Source organism: Sorex fumeus, unplaced genomic scaffold (genome assembly GCF_029834395.1).
Source record: "Sorex fumeus unplaced genomic scaffold, SorFum_2.1 ptg000123l, whole genome shotgun sequence".
NCBI classification, from domain to species: Eukaryota; Metazoa; Chordata; class Mammalia; order Eulipotyphla; family Soricidae; genus Sorex; species Sorex fumeus.
Window position 1 is genome coordinate 4773002 of NW_026606180.1, and position 15066 is coordinate 4788067.

The 15066-nt window shown below is 43.0% G+C and overlaps 1 protein-coding gene across 1 annotated transcript in view; it reads right to left on the reverse strand.

Annotated features, from left to right (window-relative positions):
- The window catches only part of ZFAND3 (zinc finger AN1-type containing 3), a 306708-nt gene that overhangs the window by 52275 nt on the left and 239367 nt on the right, over window positions 1–15066 (reverse strand). Inside the window, exon 4 of the mRNA XM_056137350.1 lies at window positions 12874–12939. Coding sequence (XP_055993325.1) covers window positions 12874–12939 — 66 coding nt within the window. The remainder of the gene's footprint in view (window positions 1–12873; window positions 12940–15066) is intronic.

Genomic DNA, 15066 nt, shown 5'->3' on the forward strand with positions numbered 1-15066 from the left:
GATAAATAAAAATTAAAAAAAAAAGTAGGAGTTCCAAAAGAAAAGAAAAGAAAACCTAGAGCTGGGGGTGAAATACCAAAGATTCTTCTCAGTCTTCAGATCTTAGTGGCCTACCAAGTACCTTGAATTGGGAGACGGGGGGTGGGGGGTAGGGCAGAAAGGATGACCACCGGACACTTCACTATAACAATTTGGAAGACCAAGGATAAAAACAGGATGCAAAAAAAGATCTAGCGGTACCCAGGGAGATGGTCCCACAGGCTGCAGTGCATGTAGAAGCCCTGGGTTTAATCCCTGGTACCACACGGTGACCTGGGCACCTCCAGGAGAAGCACCCAAGTATGGTTATCAGCACAAAATCAAACGAAAAATCTAGAGGTCTGAAGAAAAATTTAAAAAGAACCCATATACGTTACTTATAAAAAAAAAAAGAAAAGCAGAGGCAACACAGCATCCTCAGGCCCAAGCACCAGATGGGGCGAGGGGAGCTGGTCCCTACATACCAGAGTACTAACTGGGGGCCCCCTCAGAACAACCTGGCTTTGATGAAGGAACATTCTCTTTCATGGCCCAGGGACTCTGACACGAAAGCCACAGAAAAAGAACGCTCTTTCTATCGGTCGCCGAGCAGGGAAAACCTTTTAAGAGTCAAAGTAATGTGTGTCATTTACTAGCGTTTCACTTCTAGCACCAACTTATAGACAACGCATGGGAGATCTGCTTGTCTATAGGCCTGTAGAGTGTAAGTAAATCAACAACCCAGACAACATGCAAAGTACAAGTACAGCTGACAGAAAGAACGAGGAGGGGCTGCTTCCAGCCAGGGGTGCTGGGGACGTGTCTCAGTGTCTGCACCTAGCTCCCATCCCCAGACATCCCCCCGCCCCCCGTGGCCAACAGAGAACATTCACACAGAACACTGGTCTAAGGAACGTGTGAGCTGAGTTTTTGTATTTCAAACCAGTCGATGTCTCGGAGAGTCGGCACAGAAGCACTTCCCCCACCTCACAGTCACAAGCAATGGACAGAAAGTGAGTAGTAAAATAAAAACTACCGAGAAAGGTCAAATGGTTTTGCAGAATGAAACTATCTCTAGACTATCATTTCTCTTGCGAACTATCCTTTTACAAGATACATGCCTGTGTTATTTTTGCAAATGTTACTATTATTGTTTGTAAAAACAGCAACAAAATAGGAGCCAGAGGGGCCAGAGCAGCAGTCCAGCAGGGAGGGCATTTGCCCTGCATGTGGCAGATCCAGGTTCAGTCCCTGGCATCCCATAGGGTTCCCTGAGTACCACCAGGAGTAATGCCTGAGTGCAGAGATATGAGTAACCCCTGAGCATCGCCAGGAGTGACCCACAAAGCCCCCTTACCTCCCCCCAAAAACAGGAACCAGAGGCAATACAGGAGTCAAGGGACTTGCCTTGAACACAAGCAGATCCCGATTCCATCTGTGGCTGCCTGTGCCCTGAGCACTGCCAGGAGTGATCCCTGAGCATACAGCCAGGAGTCAGCCCTGAGCATAGCTGCATGTGACTCAAAACCAAAACAGCAGGCCATCATTTACTCTCTCTGCTCTTTTCCTTTTGGCCAAATACAGTGACCAAAGTCTCGACCACCACTATAAATTTAAACTCTTAATGACAACTTAGGCGAGCTACTTCCAGAAAATCCTATTTTCTCTTCTCAGCCCACAATAGTTCTTCCCTTACAGCCTCATTTCTCTGCTGCTGCTGATGACATTATCTATTTATTCAGAAAAGGATGACCTTCTAGTATTAACTCGAGTTCATCTTATCTCCACTGTTTATACATTAAAAGAGAAAAGTCTATCCTGCAGTGTCTTCTTCTTTTAGAGGAAACTAACGCTTCTGAGATTCTGTCTCTTAAAAAACTTTGTGTTCACCACTTCTATCTTTTTCTCCCCCTCATTCCTTTCTTTATATGACTTAATGTAAAGCACACGTTTCCTTCATATTAGGGCAAAAATACTTCCCCATCTTATCCAACTGCACCAAAAAATGTCCGAGTGTGCAGCCGTCTCTAACCATCACTTTCTTTTAATGGTCCAACTGCCTCCTTATCTTGATGATTTCTGTCTGCTGCCTTTATTTCCTTGTTATCAAACACGTCTTCAGTGATCTCCCACCAGGCTTTGGTTTCTTACTACATCACACCTATTCCCTTCAGTTTTCCCAACGATCTGTAGGCACTGTAACAAATTTCCTTGTCCCCTCATTTCCTGATCTTCTTCTCATATATCTTTCAAGATCCTGTATAAAGCTTTCTCCTTTATTTAACTTCTTCAACTCCTGGCTTCTTTTCCCTCCCCTAGCCCCCTAAGATAGTCCACAGCCTCACGTTCTTCTGTATTCATTCTCTTCCCACTTGTACACCTTGATCATTATTTCTAGATAGGTGATTTTCAAACTAGGCCTATATTTATAATTTTCTACATGACTCACTGTAATAAATGAAAATTCTGTTCATCAGAAATGGAACACAGTTACAATTTTCTCCCCACAACTCTCTCTGCTGTAAATCACCTCAGCTCCAGTTTTGTAACCGCGTTCTTTCTTTAGTCAACTCTAATCAACCATACCAAAGCCTTTAGTTCTATTTTAAAATATTTTTCTCAGATTTATCTCTTCTTCCATTCCACTGGATACTATTGCAAAACACTCTGAATAAATGGAATAAGCAGGAACTGACTTTTCAGTAACTCAAATATTACTTTAAATGCAAAAGAGACAATCTAAATTAATCCAGTGGTAACACATATAACGGAGTGAAGAATGCTGTGGAAAAATTAATTCTTAGTTTATCTGATGTGCAATAGTCATACACCAGACTTACTATCATCATATGAAGCACTGCACATAAGTTATGGCATCAAAAACATTACAGAAAAACTACAATTTCTCTAATAGCAGGAAGTTTCCCGACAGGTTGATTCTGAAGATACGGTGCAAAAGTAAGTGATCCACTTAATGCACAAATGACAACTAATGAAATAAAATAGCTCTAAACTTCTGAATCACACTGTCAAATCCTTTACAAAGACTTTTGGTGGGTCTGCCATAGATTTCTCCTAGGCAAAAGTCTAAAGGCTGTATGTGATTTAAGGTTGAGGGATCGCAATTAAATAGCTACAGTTCAGTTTTCCAAGTATTCGGCTTATCTGGACTTAAAAGTGAGTTAATTTTTCTGGACTCAAAAGTGAGTTAATTCGATCATTTTTCCCTCACCAGAAAGTACATCTCACTGCTATGGTAGACTTTCCCTTAACATTCTAGGACCCTTTACCCACTCCTACTGCCCCTTAAAATAATTATGAGAGGAGACACACACACGTGCACACACACACACACGCGCGCGCGCACACGCAGGTATGGGGGAAGACAGTAAAAGAGAGAGAGGGAGACAGAGGGAGAGGGAGGGAGAGAAAGGAGAGAGAAGGGGGGAGAGAGGAGAGAACAGAGGGAGAGGGAGAGAGAGGGTGACAGGGAGAGAGGAGGAAGGGAGGGGGATAGGGAGAGGAGAGAAGGGAAGAGGGAGGGAAAGAGGGAGGGAGAGGGGGAGAGAGAGGGCCACACCCAGCAGTGTTCATGAGCTAGCTATTCATTACTCTGTGCTCAGGACTGCCCTCTGGTGGTGCTCAGGGGAGCATATATGGTGGCAGGGTCGTGAGCCAGGTTTGCTACCGCACACAAAGCAAGCAGCTTCCCTCCTGTACCAGCTCTCCAGCCCAGGAAGCTAAGTCTTCAAGGAAAAAAGATTACATTAATAATATATTTGCTCATAACGATTAGTGTAATTTATCTTTCTGGTCTTCACGTTAGGAAATAAACATTAGTTACATTTCTTGCTCTCTAAAGCTGGAATTAAATAAATACATTTTGGTTCTTATTCTGTCTCGTTATGATCTAAGCTCTCAGGAGCAAAATGCATGCGTATCCCTTTTTTTGCCTGTTCCTCCTGAATCTACTACAAACTGTCACGGTGGTCTTTTAATAAAGTATCAGGCTCAGCTGTTCCTATATTCCACATAAGCAACCACTTCTGAAGGTGTGATCTATAACCATGACAGCAGGCAATACAATAAGATTATGGCTTTAATCGGCCATGATTATGAAATATTTCTGAAGACTCTTCACAAGGGGGGTGCCTGGGAAGCAGACACGGGGATGAGGGATAAACGCCAGCCCACCTGCTGGAGGAGAGGCGACGGGCCTGTCTCTGCAGACAGATGAGCACGCAGGAAAACAGATAACACAACTTGTCTTGGAGGCAAGCAGCAAGATGAGGTAGTAAAAACCCATCAGCGTTCATCACCCTATCGTGGCTCGTGTCATCCCCAGCCCCTATTAGCCTCGCCGCGTCAGCCAAGTCCCCGCTACTTTATCCTGTTTATAATTGCTGATGAACAGCAATAAGGCCTCCATGCCTCAGCTCCGTCCGTTCCACTTCAGCACCCACCTATTAGGTAATAACTTTTATTTACAGCCTTGCTTGATGCGCTGTTCTATTAGGACAGCCAGGAACTGAGTCGGGCAAAAAAAAAAAAAAAAAAAAAGGCTCCTTAATGGGCAGCATCATGGCGAGGCTGGGATGATTTATAAAGCAGCCTCGCGGCTGCTCCATCAGCTCCTCCGAGTGCTTCGGGAAACTGCGCTTCAACACGCGGCCCCTGGCAGGCACGTGCATGCTGTGAGCGGCTTGTGAGAGAAAGGCACTCCTGCCTTAACCATCCCCCGCCCCATCTGAGAGTCTCAACAGCTGAGGTATTACAATTTTTAAAATTCCCTTGACATCCTTTTTAAAAATAGTGTTGGCTCAGGCTTCACGTCCCGGAAGAGCAATAGAACAGCTAATTAATGGAAGTTCAGGGCTTTTCTCCTTGGTAAGAGTGCACGCTATGATAAATGACCAGGAAGGAAGACCCAAAGCAAAACACACAGCTGCAACTGCATCCAAGGGCCCAAGAACAACGAATCTGCACAAAGCGTTAAGAACCAGGAGCCCTCAACATCGCATCCAGCCCGGCACCCGTCTCTTCACTCTCCCTTTACCTCTGTCTGTGTGAGTGCTGTTCTAGTCTTCATGTGCAAAAATTCCTCATGAGGAGACCAGCACTGTGGCTGGTCACTTTTGTCACTTTTGTCAGCGTTTTCGCAGAGGAGGAGCCAATGCTTCTGAGGACTAAAACCAAAGCAAGTCCCCTGAAGCAAGGCAGAAGCTCAAGTCCAGCAACCTCTCATCTACGGGCCTGGCTGGCTTGCAGATGACACAAATGTGCCATAACCCTCTTCTCTGGGGTACACACAAAAATCTTGAAGGTGCTCCCCGGTCCTTTCTGAAATCTACGCTCGTGGGAGGTGTCTTTAAACTCATTACTGATAGGATGGTAGGAAAAAATCCAATTATACAGTGCTCTGCTATCTCACTCTACTCTTAAACATAAGCATCGCGGGCAGATACACTGTTTACATTTAAAAAATGCACACACATAAGAAAGGATACTGAGCGGATATTTTCTTTCCTCAGTGACCTAGTTATCGCCCAAACGCAGGAGAGTGACCAGCACCTATTAAGAACGGGCTTACGAGGGTAACTGGGGGTGGGCAACTCTTTTTCCTCATGATAAAACTTGGCACCTTTTAGATAGGAAAATGTTTCCAATTTTCTCAAATATTTTGTCCCAAACCTTAGGAGTCAAATGAACTCTCCGTTAGGACCTAAAATGGTGAGTGTAAAAGGTACAATGTGGTGCTAATACTTTTTTCCTTGTCATGACAGATTTACTGTTTTGATCTTTCTTCAATGGTTATATTAAATGCTAATAAAAAAATGAAAGGTTTATATCTTCCCTAATATTCTCTTGATGGGAACTTGCGTATTACATAAGTAGGTCAAATTTCTAATTTTCTGTCTCGAATGCTGATACTGCAGACCTGAGGGAAAAGCTATACTCAAAAGGGCCAGAGGAAATAAAAAAAAAAATAAATAAAAAAAGGAGAAGAAAAAGAGAAAAAAGAAAAGGCAGCTGAACCTACATCCCAAACCGCCCTCCTTCAAAGATTCCCAAAATGCTTCTAAGAAGCCTCACCTACAGGGTGAGATGGTGGCCACTGCAATTTATATCAGACTCAGCTCTGTAGGGTTCAAGGTGCTGGCGTACGTCCCTCTGAATGCTGCCTTTACTGGGAGACAAACCACACAACTGTGAGGGAATTCCTAAGAGTACAGCGCAGCCTCTGACTTAACACCACCACCCTTCACTTTCTGAATCAAGCTGAAAGTTCTTACTCTTAAACATAAGCATCTGTTGGTAATACAAGGACAATAACATGCCTTTGTACTGATATGCAAAGTGCACATCAGTCTCAACTCCCAGGTGAAAGGTTCTGTTTGTTTCTCATCTTTGTAAGAAGGCAATGATAATTTTGAAAAGCAGGTAGCCCAACAGAGAAGTGAGTCAAGAAAATTGGGGAAGGGGGGAGGATGGAGGAATCAATGAACAATCGGGCTAGTTACACACTGAGAAACAGGTGACCCCGAAGGACAAAGGCGTACTCTCCTAAAAAGAAAAGAAAAAAGGAGAGGGGTGTGAGTCATCGTGGAGTGCATGCTCTGCACCTGTGAGGCCTGGAGTTCCAATTCCAAGAGAAAACAAAACTGGGAAAGGGAGAATTAAGATAAAAAGTTTCTGAAAAAAAAATCTTCCCTGATGTTTAATTGGACAGTTTCTAGTCCATCTTAGGTAAAATGACAGCCCCCTGTGGTTCCACAACTTGTTATTTTAGTTGCTATTTGACTAATTAGAAACACATTTGCAACGTACAAAAAAATTTAAAACATCATTTTTCAAGTCTATCTGAGAGAACAGTTTACCTCACACATTTGCTAGGAAGAGTAAAAGCGAATCTAACGGGTGTGGCATGGAGATAGCCTGCCAGTCTGAGACGTGGCCAGCCCTCCCACCCTTCCGGCTCCTTCCTTTCTCCCACCCCTGCCCCCTCTTCCCTTCAAACACCCTACCCATGTACTCTCTCCAGCTCTTTATTTCTTATTTTAATTTCAATGAAAGGACTATAAAATGGAAAAACAAAGCCATTAAAAAAGATGAGCTAAGGAAGGGGCAATTTCCTAATTTCTCCCCCCCCATAAAGAAGCTTATCAATTGATAAATTCAACCTGAGACCTACAGGGGAGGGAAGAAGTGGAGGGAGAGGAGGGAGAGAGAGGGAGAGAGATGAGAAAGAAGTTCAGGGGCTGAGGCCCTTGCACTGCCATCCTAGACACCGCATCTGACCCCCTAAGCATCACCAGGACTGGTCTGTAAGCACAGAGCGAGGAGGCCCCATGCAGCACAGGATGTGACCCCCTATCCTCCAAGTTGGTGCAAGGCTGGCTGGAGCTGACCCACAGAAGGAGGGTCTTTCGATTTGCTACTATTCAAGGGTACTGCTGGAGAGAGACTACTCCTTCAAGGAATTTTAAGATGAGACGTGGTTCTATTTTATTTTACTTTTTTTCTTTGTGGGTCACACTCGGTTTTGCACAGGGGTTCCTCCTGGCCCTGCACTCAGGAATTACTCCTGGCGGTGCTCAGGGGACCATATGGGATGCTGGGAATCAAACCCGAGGGCTCGGCTGCGTGTAAGGCAAACGCCCTACCCGCCGTGCTATCGCTCCAGCCCCTCTATTTTCAATTTTAAGGTTCACCAATAGCAAATTCCAAAATAAAGAAATTTTGCAAATAAGTTTTCTTGAAAAAGAAAAGAAAGAAAGCGTTGGCATACCTTGTCTTAAATAAGAAATCCTAAGAGGAGACAGCTCAGTCAGTAGGGCAGAGCTTGGCATATGCGAGTCTGATCCCCAGAAAGCAGCAGGCCTGAGTCACAAGGCTCCAGTGGGGCCTGGCCCCCTCCCTCCACACCACAGGGTATGGCTCTTTTTTTAAAAAACTAAACTAAGAAAAGGCAAAATCTCTCCTCTTTCCTATAGGAAACTTAACTTTTTAATTACTTTATTTTTGGGTGACCACAAGGGGTGCCAGACTGAATGCACACCAGCCAGATGCAAGGCAAGCACCAGCAGCCCCTCTCTGCAAGACACTTTAAATAGAAGGAGAAGGTCGAAGTTTGGATTAAAATATTTGGGGGAAGAGATAGAACAGGGGTTAAGGTGCTTGTTCGGCATGTGGCCCTCTCTGGTTCGATGCCTGCACTGCACGCCACCCCTGCCCAGAACTGCCATAGAGCTACGCCCAAGCACAGAGCCAGGAGCAGCTCAAGCACCGCTGGGTGTGCCCCTCCCCTCAGCCAAAAAATAATAAAACATGCTGGCATAAAGTATGACTTGGTAGCAAAAATGAAGCACAAAGGGAATTTTCTGGTGGTTTGTTGCCAAGAAAAGTGAACGCTCTCCTTTATAAGATAGTCATTCTTGGCAGGAATCTTTTGAGAAAAAACAAAGGACCATGTGCAAAACATTCTGAATTCTTTGAAGAGATGTGTACTCTCTGTAGTAATCTGAAGGTGTGATATGCTGTAACTCACACATTCTAACCAAAAGCAACCTGGGACCTGGAAGCACTTTTCATTTCTTTGCTGGTTGTAGACATCCCACAGTATTAGAAAGCCACCATACTTGCACGCGGTATTTCTCTGTTTAAATACCAAAATGTTCAGGGTACTGGTATTTTTTCTAAAGGTCATACCAAGTTGAATGGCTAACAGTCCTGGAGAGCTGAAAGTCAACATCTAACGGAAAACCCTTTCCCATCCAACTTACAAACACAAACTCACCTTTTATTTGTCACTACAGCTCAACTGAGGGCTGTAGCAAAGCAAACCCTTAAAGAGAGTTTCTTCTCTCGTTTTAACAGTCCTACAATGCTGCACAGAAAGTACATAGACTATTCAGGACAACATTTGGGCCTCAATTATTAAAAATCACACAGTAATGGGTCTAATACTGATTTCACATATAATATTCAAAGCACTACACAGAAAACTGCTTGTTAATGGAACACATCCTGTTTGAGTACACGGCAATCTGAATTGTATGGCCATGTAGTTTTACTTAGCTTGGGGTCACACCTGGGAATGTTCACGGATTACTCCTGTCTTTGCACTCAGGAACTACTCCTGGTGGTGTTCCAGGTACCATTTGGGATGCTGGGATACAACATGGGTTGGCTACATGGAAGGAAAAAGCCATTATCTGCTGTACAAACGCCCGGCCCTAGGGTCCCATATATTTATTATATACATATCTGTTAAGTATAATTACTGGTTTCATTTATTTATTTTTTGGTCACACCCGGCGACGCACAGGGGTTACTCCTGGTTCATGCACTCAGGAATTACTCCTGGTGGTGCTCGGGGGACCATATGGGATGCTGGGAATCGAACCCGGGTTGGGCTGTGTGCAAGGCAAACGTCCTACCCACCGTGATATCACTCCAGCCCCTACTTACTAGTTTAAAAACTGTATTTTACTGTATAATTATTGTGCCCTGTTGTCAAGTAACACTACACAATTTCTTTTATAAAAGAGCTTCATATAATGGTTTCATCAGTCTTTTTTGCAAAACGAAAAACAAACAGAAAAAACCCCAAACAGAATAACAACCGGAAAGTCCATCTGGCATAGAATATGTAATAAAATGCAGTATCTATTATAAATCAGGCAAAGGGAGGAGGAGAGATAGTACAGAGGGAAGACTGCTTGCCTTGTAAGTGGTCAACCCAAGTTTGATCCCTGCCACCATGTATGGTCCCCCTGAGCACCACAAGGACTGACCCTGGAGCACAGAACCATGAGAAAGCCTTGAGCACTACTAGGTATACCCACACCCACCACCAAATCTGCCAAAAGAGAAGTTTTTAAAATACTGACATAAAGAGCCGTTAGTGTTTTCTCTCCTGGCTACACTGTATACCCTTCTTCAAGGACTGCTAAGAAAGAACCAATTTATTCTAGCCCAAGTATCAGTGAAAGCCTGCTTTCGGGCGACAACTTGGATGGGCGGACTGGTTAGGCAGGGACAGCAAGGTCAAAATGAAGAGATTTTCTCTCTACTGAATGACACCGCTGAAAAGTATTTTCTGATCACCTACGCCTCAAATTCCACATTCTGAAAGCTGTTTGGGAGAGGACTTGACAAGGTAAAAACACTGCGGAATGGGCGGAGGCAAGAGCCTGAATATGAAAGAATCTAGAGAGATGTAAAGAAATACCGAACACACAGTGAGGTAGCAGCACTGACTAGGCGTGGTTTGTAAGAAAAGGTTCAGACCCTCCACCGCAGGCAAGCTCCAAGACAAATGAAAGAGACAAGTCAAACTGTGGTTCTCAAAACCACCTCTTGAAAGCAAGACGCTGCTCTAAAGCCCAGACCATCATTTAGGGCCGAGACAGGACAGTTTGCTGGAAGAGCCGGGTCGCCCCACGCTCTAGGAGGGAGGAACAGACTCAGCCTGCCGGCCTCACGGAGATTCCAACTGCCCTTTGGGCTTCTTTGGTGATAACCTGCACGTCGCTTTAATTTCCTTCTGTGCAAGAATTTCTCAGTCTTTTTCAGTAACGAGGGATGTATTCACCTTAAATCTGAAAAAGCCTGAAGGGACTGGGGAAATGTCTAGTCCATGTGTTCTGCCTGCAGGAGCCCCACCTGGTCCCACGGGCATCCGTAGGGAGCGTGAAAATGTGCCCACCAATGTTCAATGCCTCTTCTATCACTTCACTTGTGAAGAACTAAAAAATCATTCTCGATTCCTATTATAACACAGTCAAGCAATAAAGGAAGAGAGCAACAAAAAACTAAACTAGGCAAGACAGCGAGTCCTGGTTCTTCTAATTTAGCCCTTTTTCCACCTAAAACTTCTTTAAGTGTGCTAGCTACAGTACCTAATGGGTGGTCAAAATATACAAATACTTATGGTAAGATTATGTTATCAATTACCATTATTAAAGATTATATAAACTCTGAATTTTATTTCTTTTTTTCTCATTATCAGACCTAGGAAACGTCTCATCCCACTTTACAGACAAAAAACAAATCTTGAGAAGTTTATTTTCTTAAAGTGAACGTTTTATTAAGTGGCTCAGAATATCAAACCAGATCTGCTTCTAGAAGTCACGTTTTAAAAACTGCTTATTAGGGGTTGTATTTTGAAATTGTCCTCCAAATTTCATTTCATGATGTTGTAAGTTGTAACAATATATGGAAAACAAAGTTAAAACTCTGAAAGATCTGTGCTGATATTACAGTTTTGTTAATGATGACTAGCTCCACTAAGTATTACTCAGGAATTATATTTACGTTTCTGGGTGTCCTTTTATTGTCATCTGTAAAGAACAGTAGCTATTTTGCAAATGTGCTAAAGAGTAACTTAACTTACATATAAAGCAGAAGCATGCTGAAAGTACACGGTGACACAGTGCACATGCCCAGGCAGACAGAGCACGAGGGAGCAGAGAGGAGAGACAGATGTACAAAAGGTGAGGCGCTCAACTGCAGAATAGTCAAGAGTTGTTGTGACCGACTTTAGCGTTTACGCTGAGAATCTTGGTCTCTTTCTCAAATCTCTCAGGACGATCCAACGTGCCAGCAACTCACTCCATGCCCAACTGGGAAAGCAAGCTAGAAGCACCAACAATAACCCCTGCTGGAGGGTCGGCTGAGAGGGGAGCCGGCAGCCCAAAGCACACAGTGTGTGGAGTGCTGGGTCTTACATCAAAGGGCTCAAATGTTCTCAGGCTTCTGGCTGAAGAGAGTAGGAAGCTGGCTCTCTGACTTCCCACTAGTAATTAGGACAGTTTTTGTCTCGCTCCAAGGTTAAAAAAAAGTTCTTTTCTATCTCAATCAGGAACTACCCAGCGTGGCTTGGACCCTACACACAGGAGGGTGGGCTCAGACAGGAATCTCACACAGCACTGTCTTAAGAATGGTCATTCAGAACAGAAGCACAAGCTCCTTGAGTTCACTGCTTGGATGGTGCCATGAAACTGGGCAAGGACAGACCTATTTGAGAGTCAATATCTAAACCACGAGCATTTACAGAAGCCAAAGTGTCAGCAAAGATTTGCATGTAGAAATAGCACGTGCGCCTGAGTTAAAAGGACCTTTTAGCTATGAAACAGACCCTGACTGAGACCTTTAAAAAGACAATGCAATTATTTCAACTCTTCCAAACAGAATCCTTAACATATTTTGAATAGCAAGCAGCATCATTTCAAAAGGTAAATATTGTTTAGAATAAATTAAGCTATAGGCTAAGAGAGCAATGGGCATTATGACTGCTCTTCAGAGAGCTACAAGATTCATGACTTCATGTTTAAGAAAAATGTCACAGATGCACAAAGAAGCTTTCAGGACTCCGTGCATCTGCGAAAAAGAAGTTTTCTAAGACTATCAGGATATTACAATTGCCAAGTTAAATTACTGATTGTTTGACTGCTACTTCTTTTATCCTCCAGTCTAGAATGTTTGTGAGTCCAAGATCTAGAAAAATCAACCACATGCTAGAACTAAGGGGGAAACAATTTACATTTTCAGATGCTTCAAGTCTCAGCAGCATTCTTAGAAAGTAACCATCTTCAGAGAGTAAGAAAATCGGTAAATTTTTACATCCACCTCCTTGGTGCTGCTGCCAGCATTAACTCACCCTGACCTCCAAGGGCATCACCATGACCTCTGCTCACAGGCCACTCCAATACCAAGCGCATAATACATCACTTCGCAATTGACGAAAGAAATCAGAAACTACCTTGGCAAGGACAGTACATTTAGAACTAGCAGCTAATTTCTGTGACGAGCTCAGATGAGAACGAATCCAGATAAGAATGATGTACGTACCTGTACCACAGGATCTTTTGGTTGGTGTGATTAACGAGACATGAGCTGCGTCTGTGCATGGCCCACCTAGAAATATAAAGGCAGGCACATCAGTCAGGACGTAGCTTCCACATGCCCACAGTTGCTAGCCTAGAGAAACAGAACCCTGGAAAGGATGGCATCAGCCTGCGAATATGCAAAGGGATGGCAGCAGGAAAGATGACGGAGATGGCAGGTGTTAAGTCTGAGGCCTAATTTTAGTTCTTCAATTCAGTCTATAGGTCCATATTTCTACAATGCATCGTGCCTCTCATAAAAACGAAACAAAACAAAAAAACAACCAACCAAACGGAATCTCACCTAATTTTAAAGAATAAAATTGTAAACAGAATTCCAATCTAGGTAAGAGGAAAGTTTTTTCTCCACAGAGCAAAAAGCAGGATGACCCTCTTAGGTTGACCTCCGTGGTCACACCATCTGGAATGCTTTGGGTCACCATAACTTTCAAAACTAGCTTTACCTAAAAGTAAGATATTCCTAAGAAACAAAAAAACTACTTGCCAGAAAAAGAAAAAAATCATTTTAATATGTTAAAAAAAAAACGCTGCTGATCAAGAAATATCTAGTTTAATTACAGGAGCCTTAATGACACAAACGTAACTTTCCTGGACTCTTTTGGGTCCAGAGACCTAATACATAATTCAAAAGTTCACACAAGCGGCACAGTCAGTTAATGATGAAGACTTGAAAAAGACTATTACTTCATTCTTACAATCAGGATCACCAAACAAAGTCTTCTGTTATTATTCATGTAACACCCTTAATACTATCTACCTGCAGACCCCTACCTTAGTTACGAAGTATTATACAAACGTGAGAACAAATCGTTCTTGACAGGCCCTGGTAGGGGTTTATGCTCATTATAAAGGAACAGAATACACAGATAAATATTACATAAATATTTGAAAAGGTTCGCCAGGTGACTACAATTAATGACGGGGAAATATAGTTACTTAAGATAGCTGTGTGTCACCTACGATGAGACAAATGACATCAACATTACTCACAAAAAGCAAAGTTGAAAGAGTTCTGATACCTGTTCCTAAAATTTATATCCTAGACTCTTGATTTAGGGACATAAAGATCACATCTAACAAGTTCATTTCGATCTTCTCTTTCCCTTGACAAAGCCATAATGGTAACACATGTTACTGGGTTGTAAGAAGACACAAAGGAAATAAGAGAAAAAACCAGGTAGGTACATTCATTGGTAATGCCACAGGTGACTAAGCAAACACCTACTATGTGCCACCCTAGGTTAGAAAGGGAGTTGATTACCTTGTTTGGGAAATCATTCGCATATAAAATAAAGTATAATGACAGCAATGAAGAGCTGAATGAAAATGACTGGGTGCCAAAGATTATACACAAGCAATAAGTGCTAAATGCAATCAGGAAGAAGCATATTCCGTACTGACCATTACCACCGGGATGCTTCCTAAGACTTGGAGAACGACGTAAGGTTACTAAGTCGAAAGTTTAGAGGCAGATCAGTAGAGCAAGGCATTTTAAGTGAAATTTGTTTTTTTTGTGTGTGTGCGTGTATGTGCGTGTGTGTTTCCAAATGCCACATTCACCAGCAAAAGTATAATATATAAAAATTTCAGAACAGGAGCAGCAGTGATAGTACAGCAGGGAGGGCGTTTTCTTCGCATGCAACTGACCGGGGTTTGGTCCCCAGCATCAGATATGGTCTCCTGAGCACTGCCAGGATTAATTCCTTAGTGCAGAGCCAGGGGTAACTCCTATGCATTTCAGGGTGTAACCCAAAAAGTAAAATATAAATAAATAAATAAATAAAATCAGAATGGACAAGTATGACACGAGCCACAAAGAAAGTTTAACAGATCCCACATCCTCAAGAACTCTTGGGACGTTCTCTTCTACAGGTCTATAGAAAAACTGTAGCTTTTACTTCAGTGAAAGGTTCCCCTGTTGGTGTTGCGTAAAAGCAGAATTCTTGTATCTGGAAAAATACAGGTTTTTTAATAAAAGACTCAGCTTAAACACTGCAACTATTCCCCTCTTGCTGAAAGGTCCTGGATAATGATTCTGAAGTTAACAAAAATTGCCCAAAGTCACAGTGTTGATCAATTAGACTAGACAAAAAGATTTCACAGGGCCAGACAGGGAATACGGGGCAGCTAAGGCACA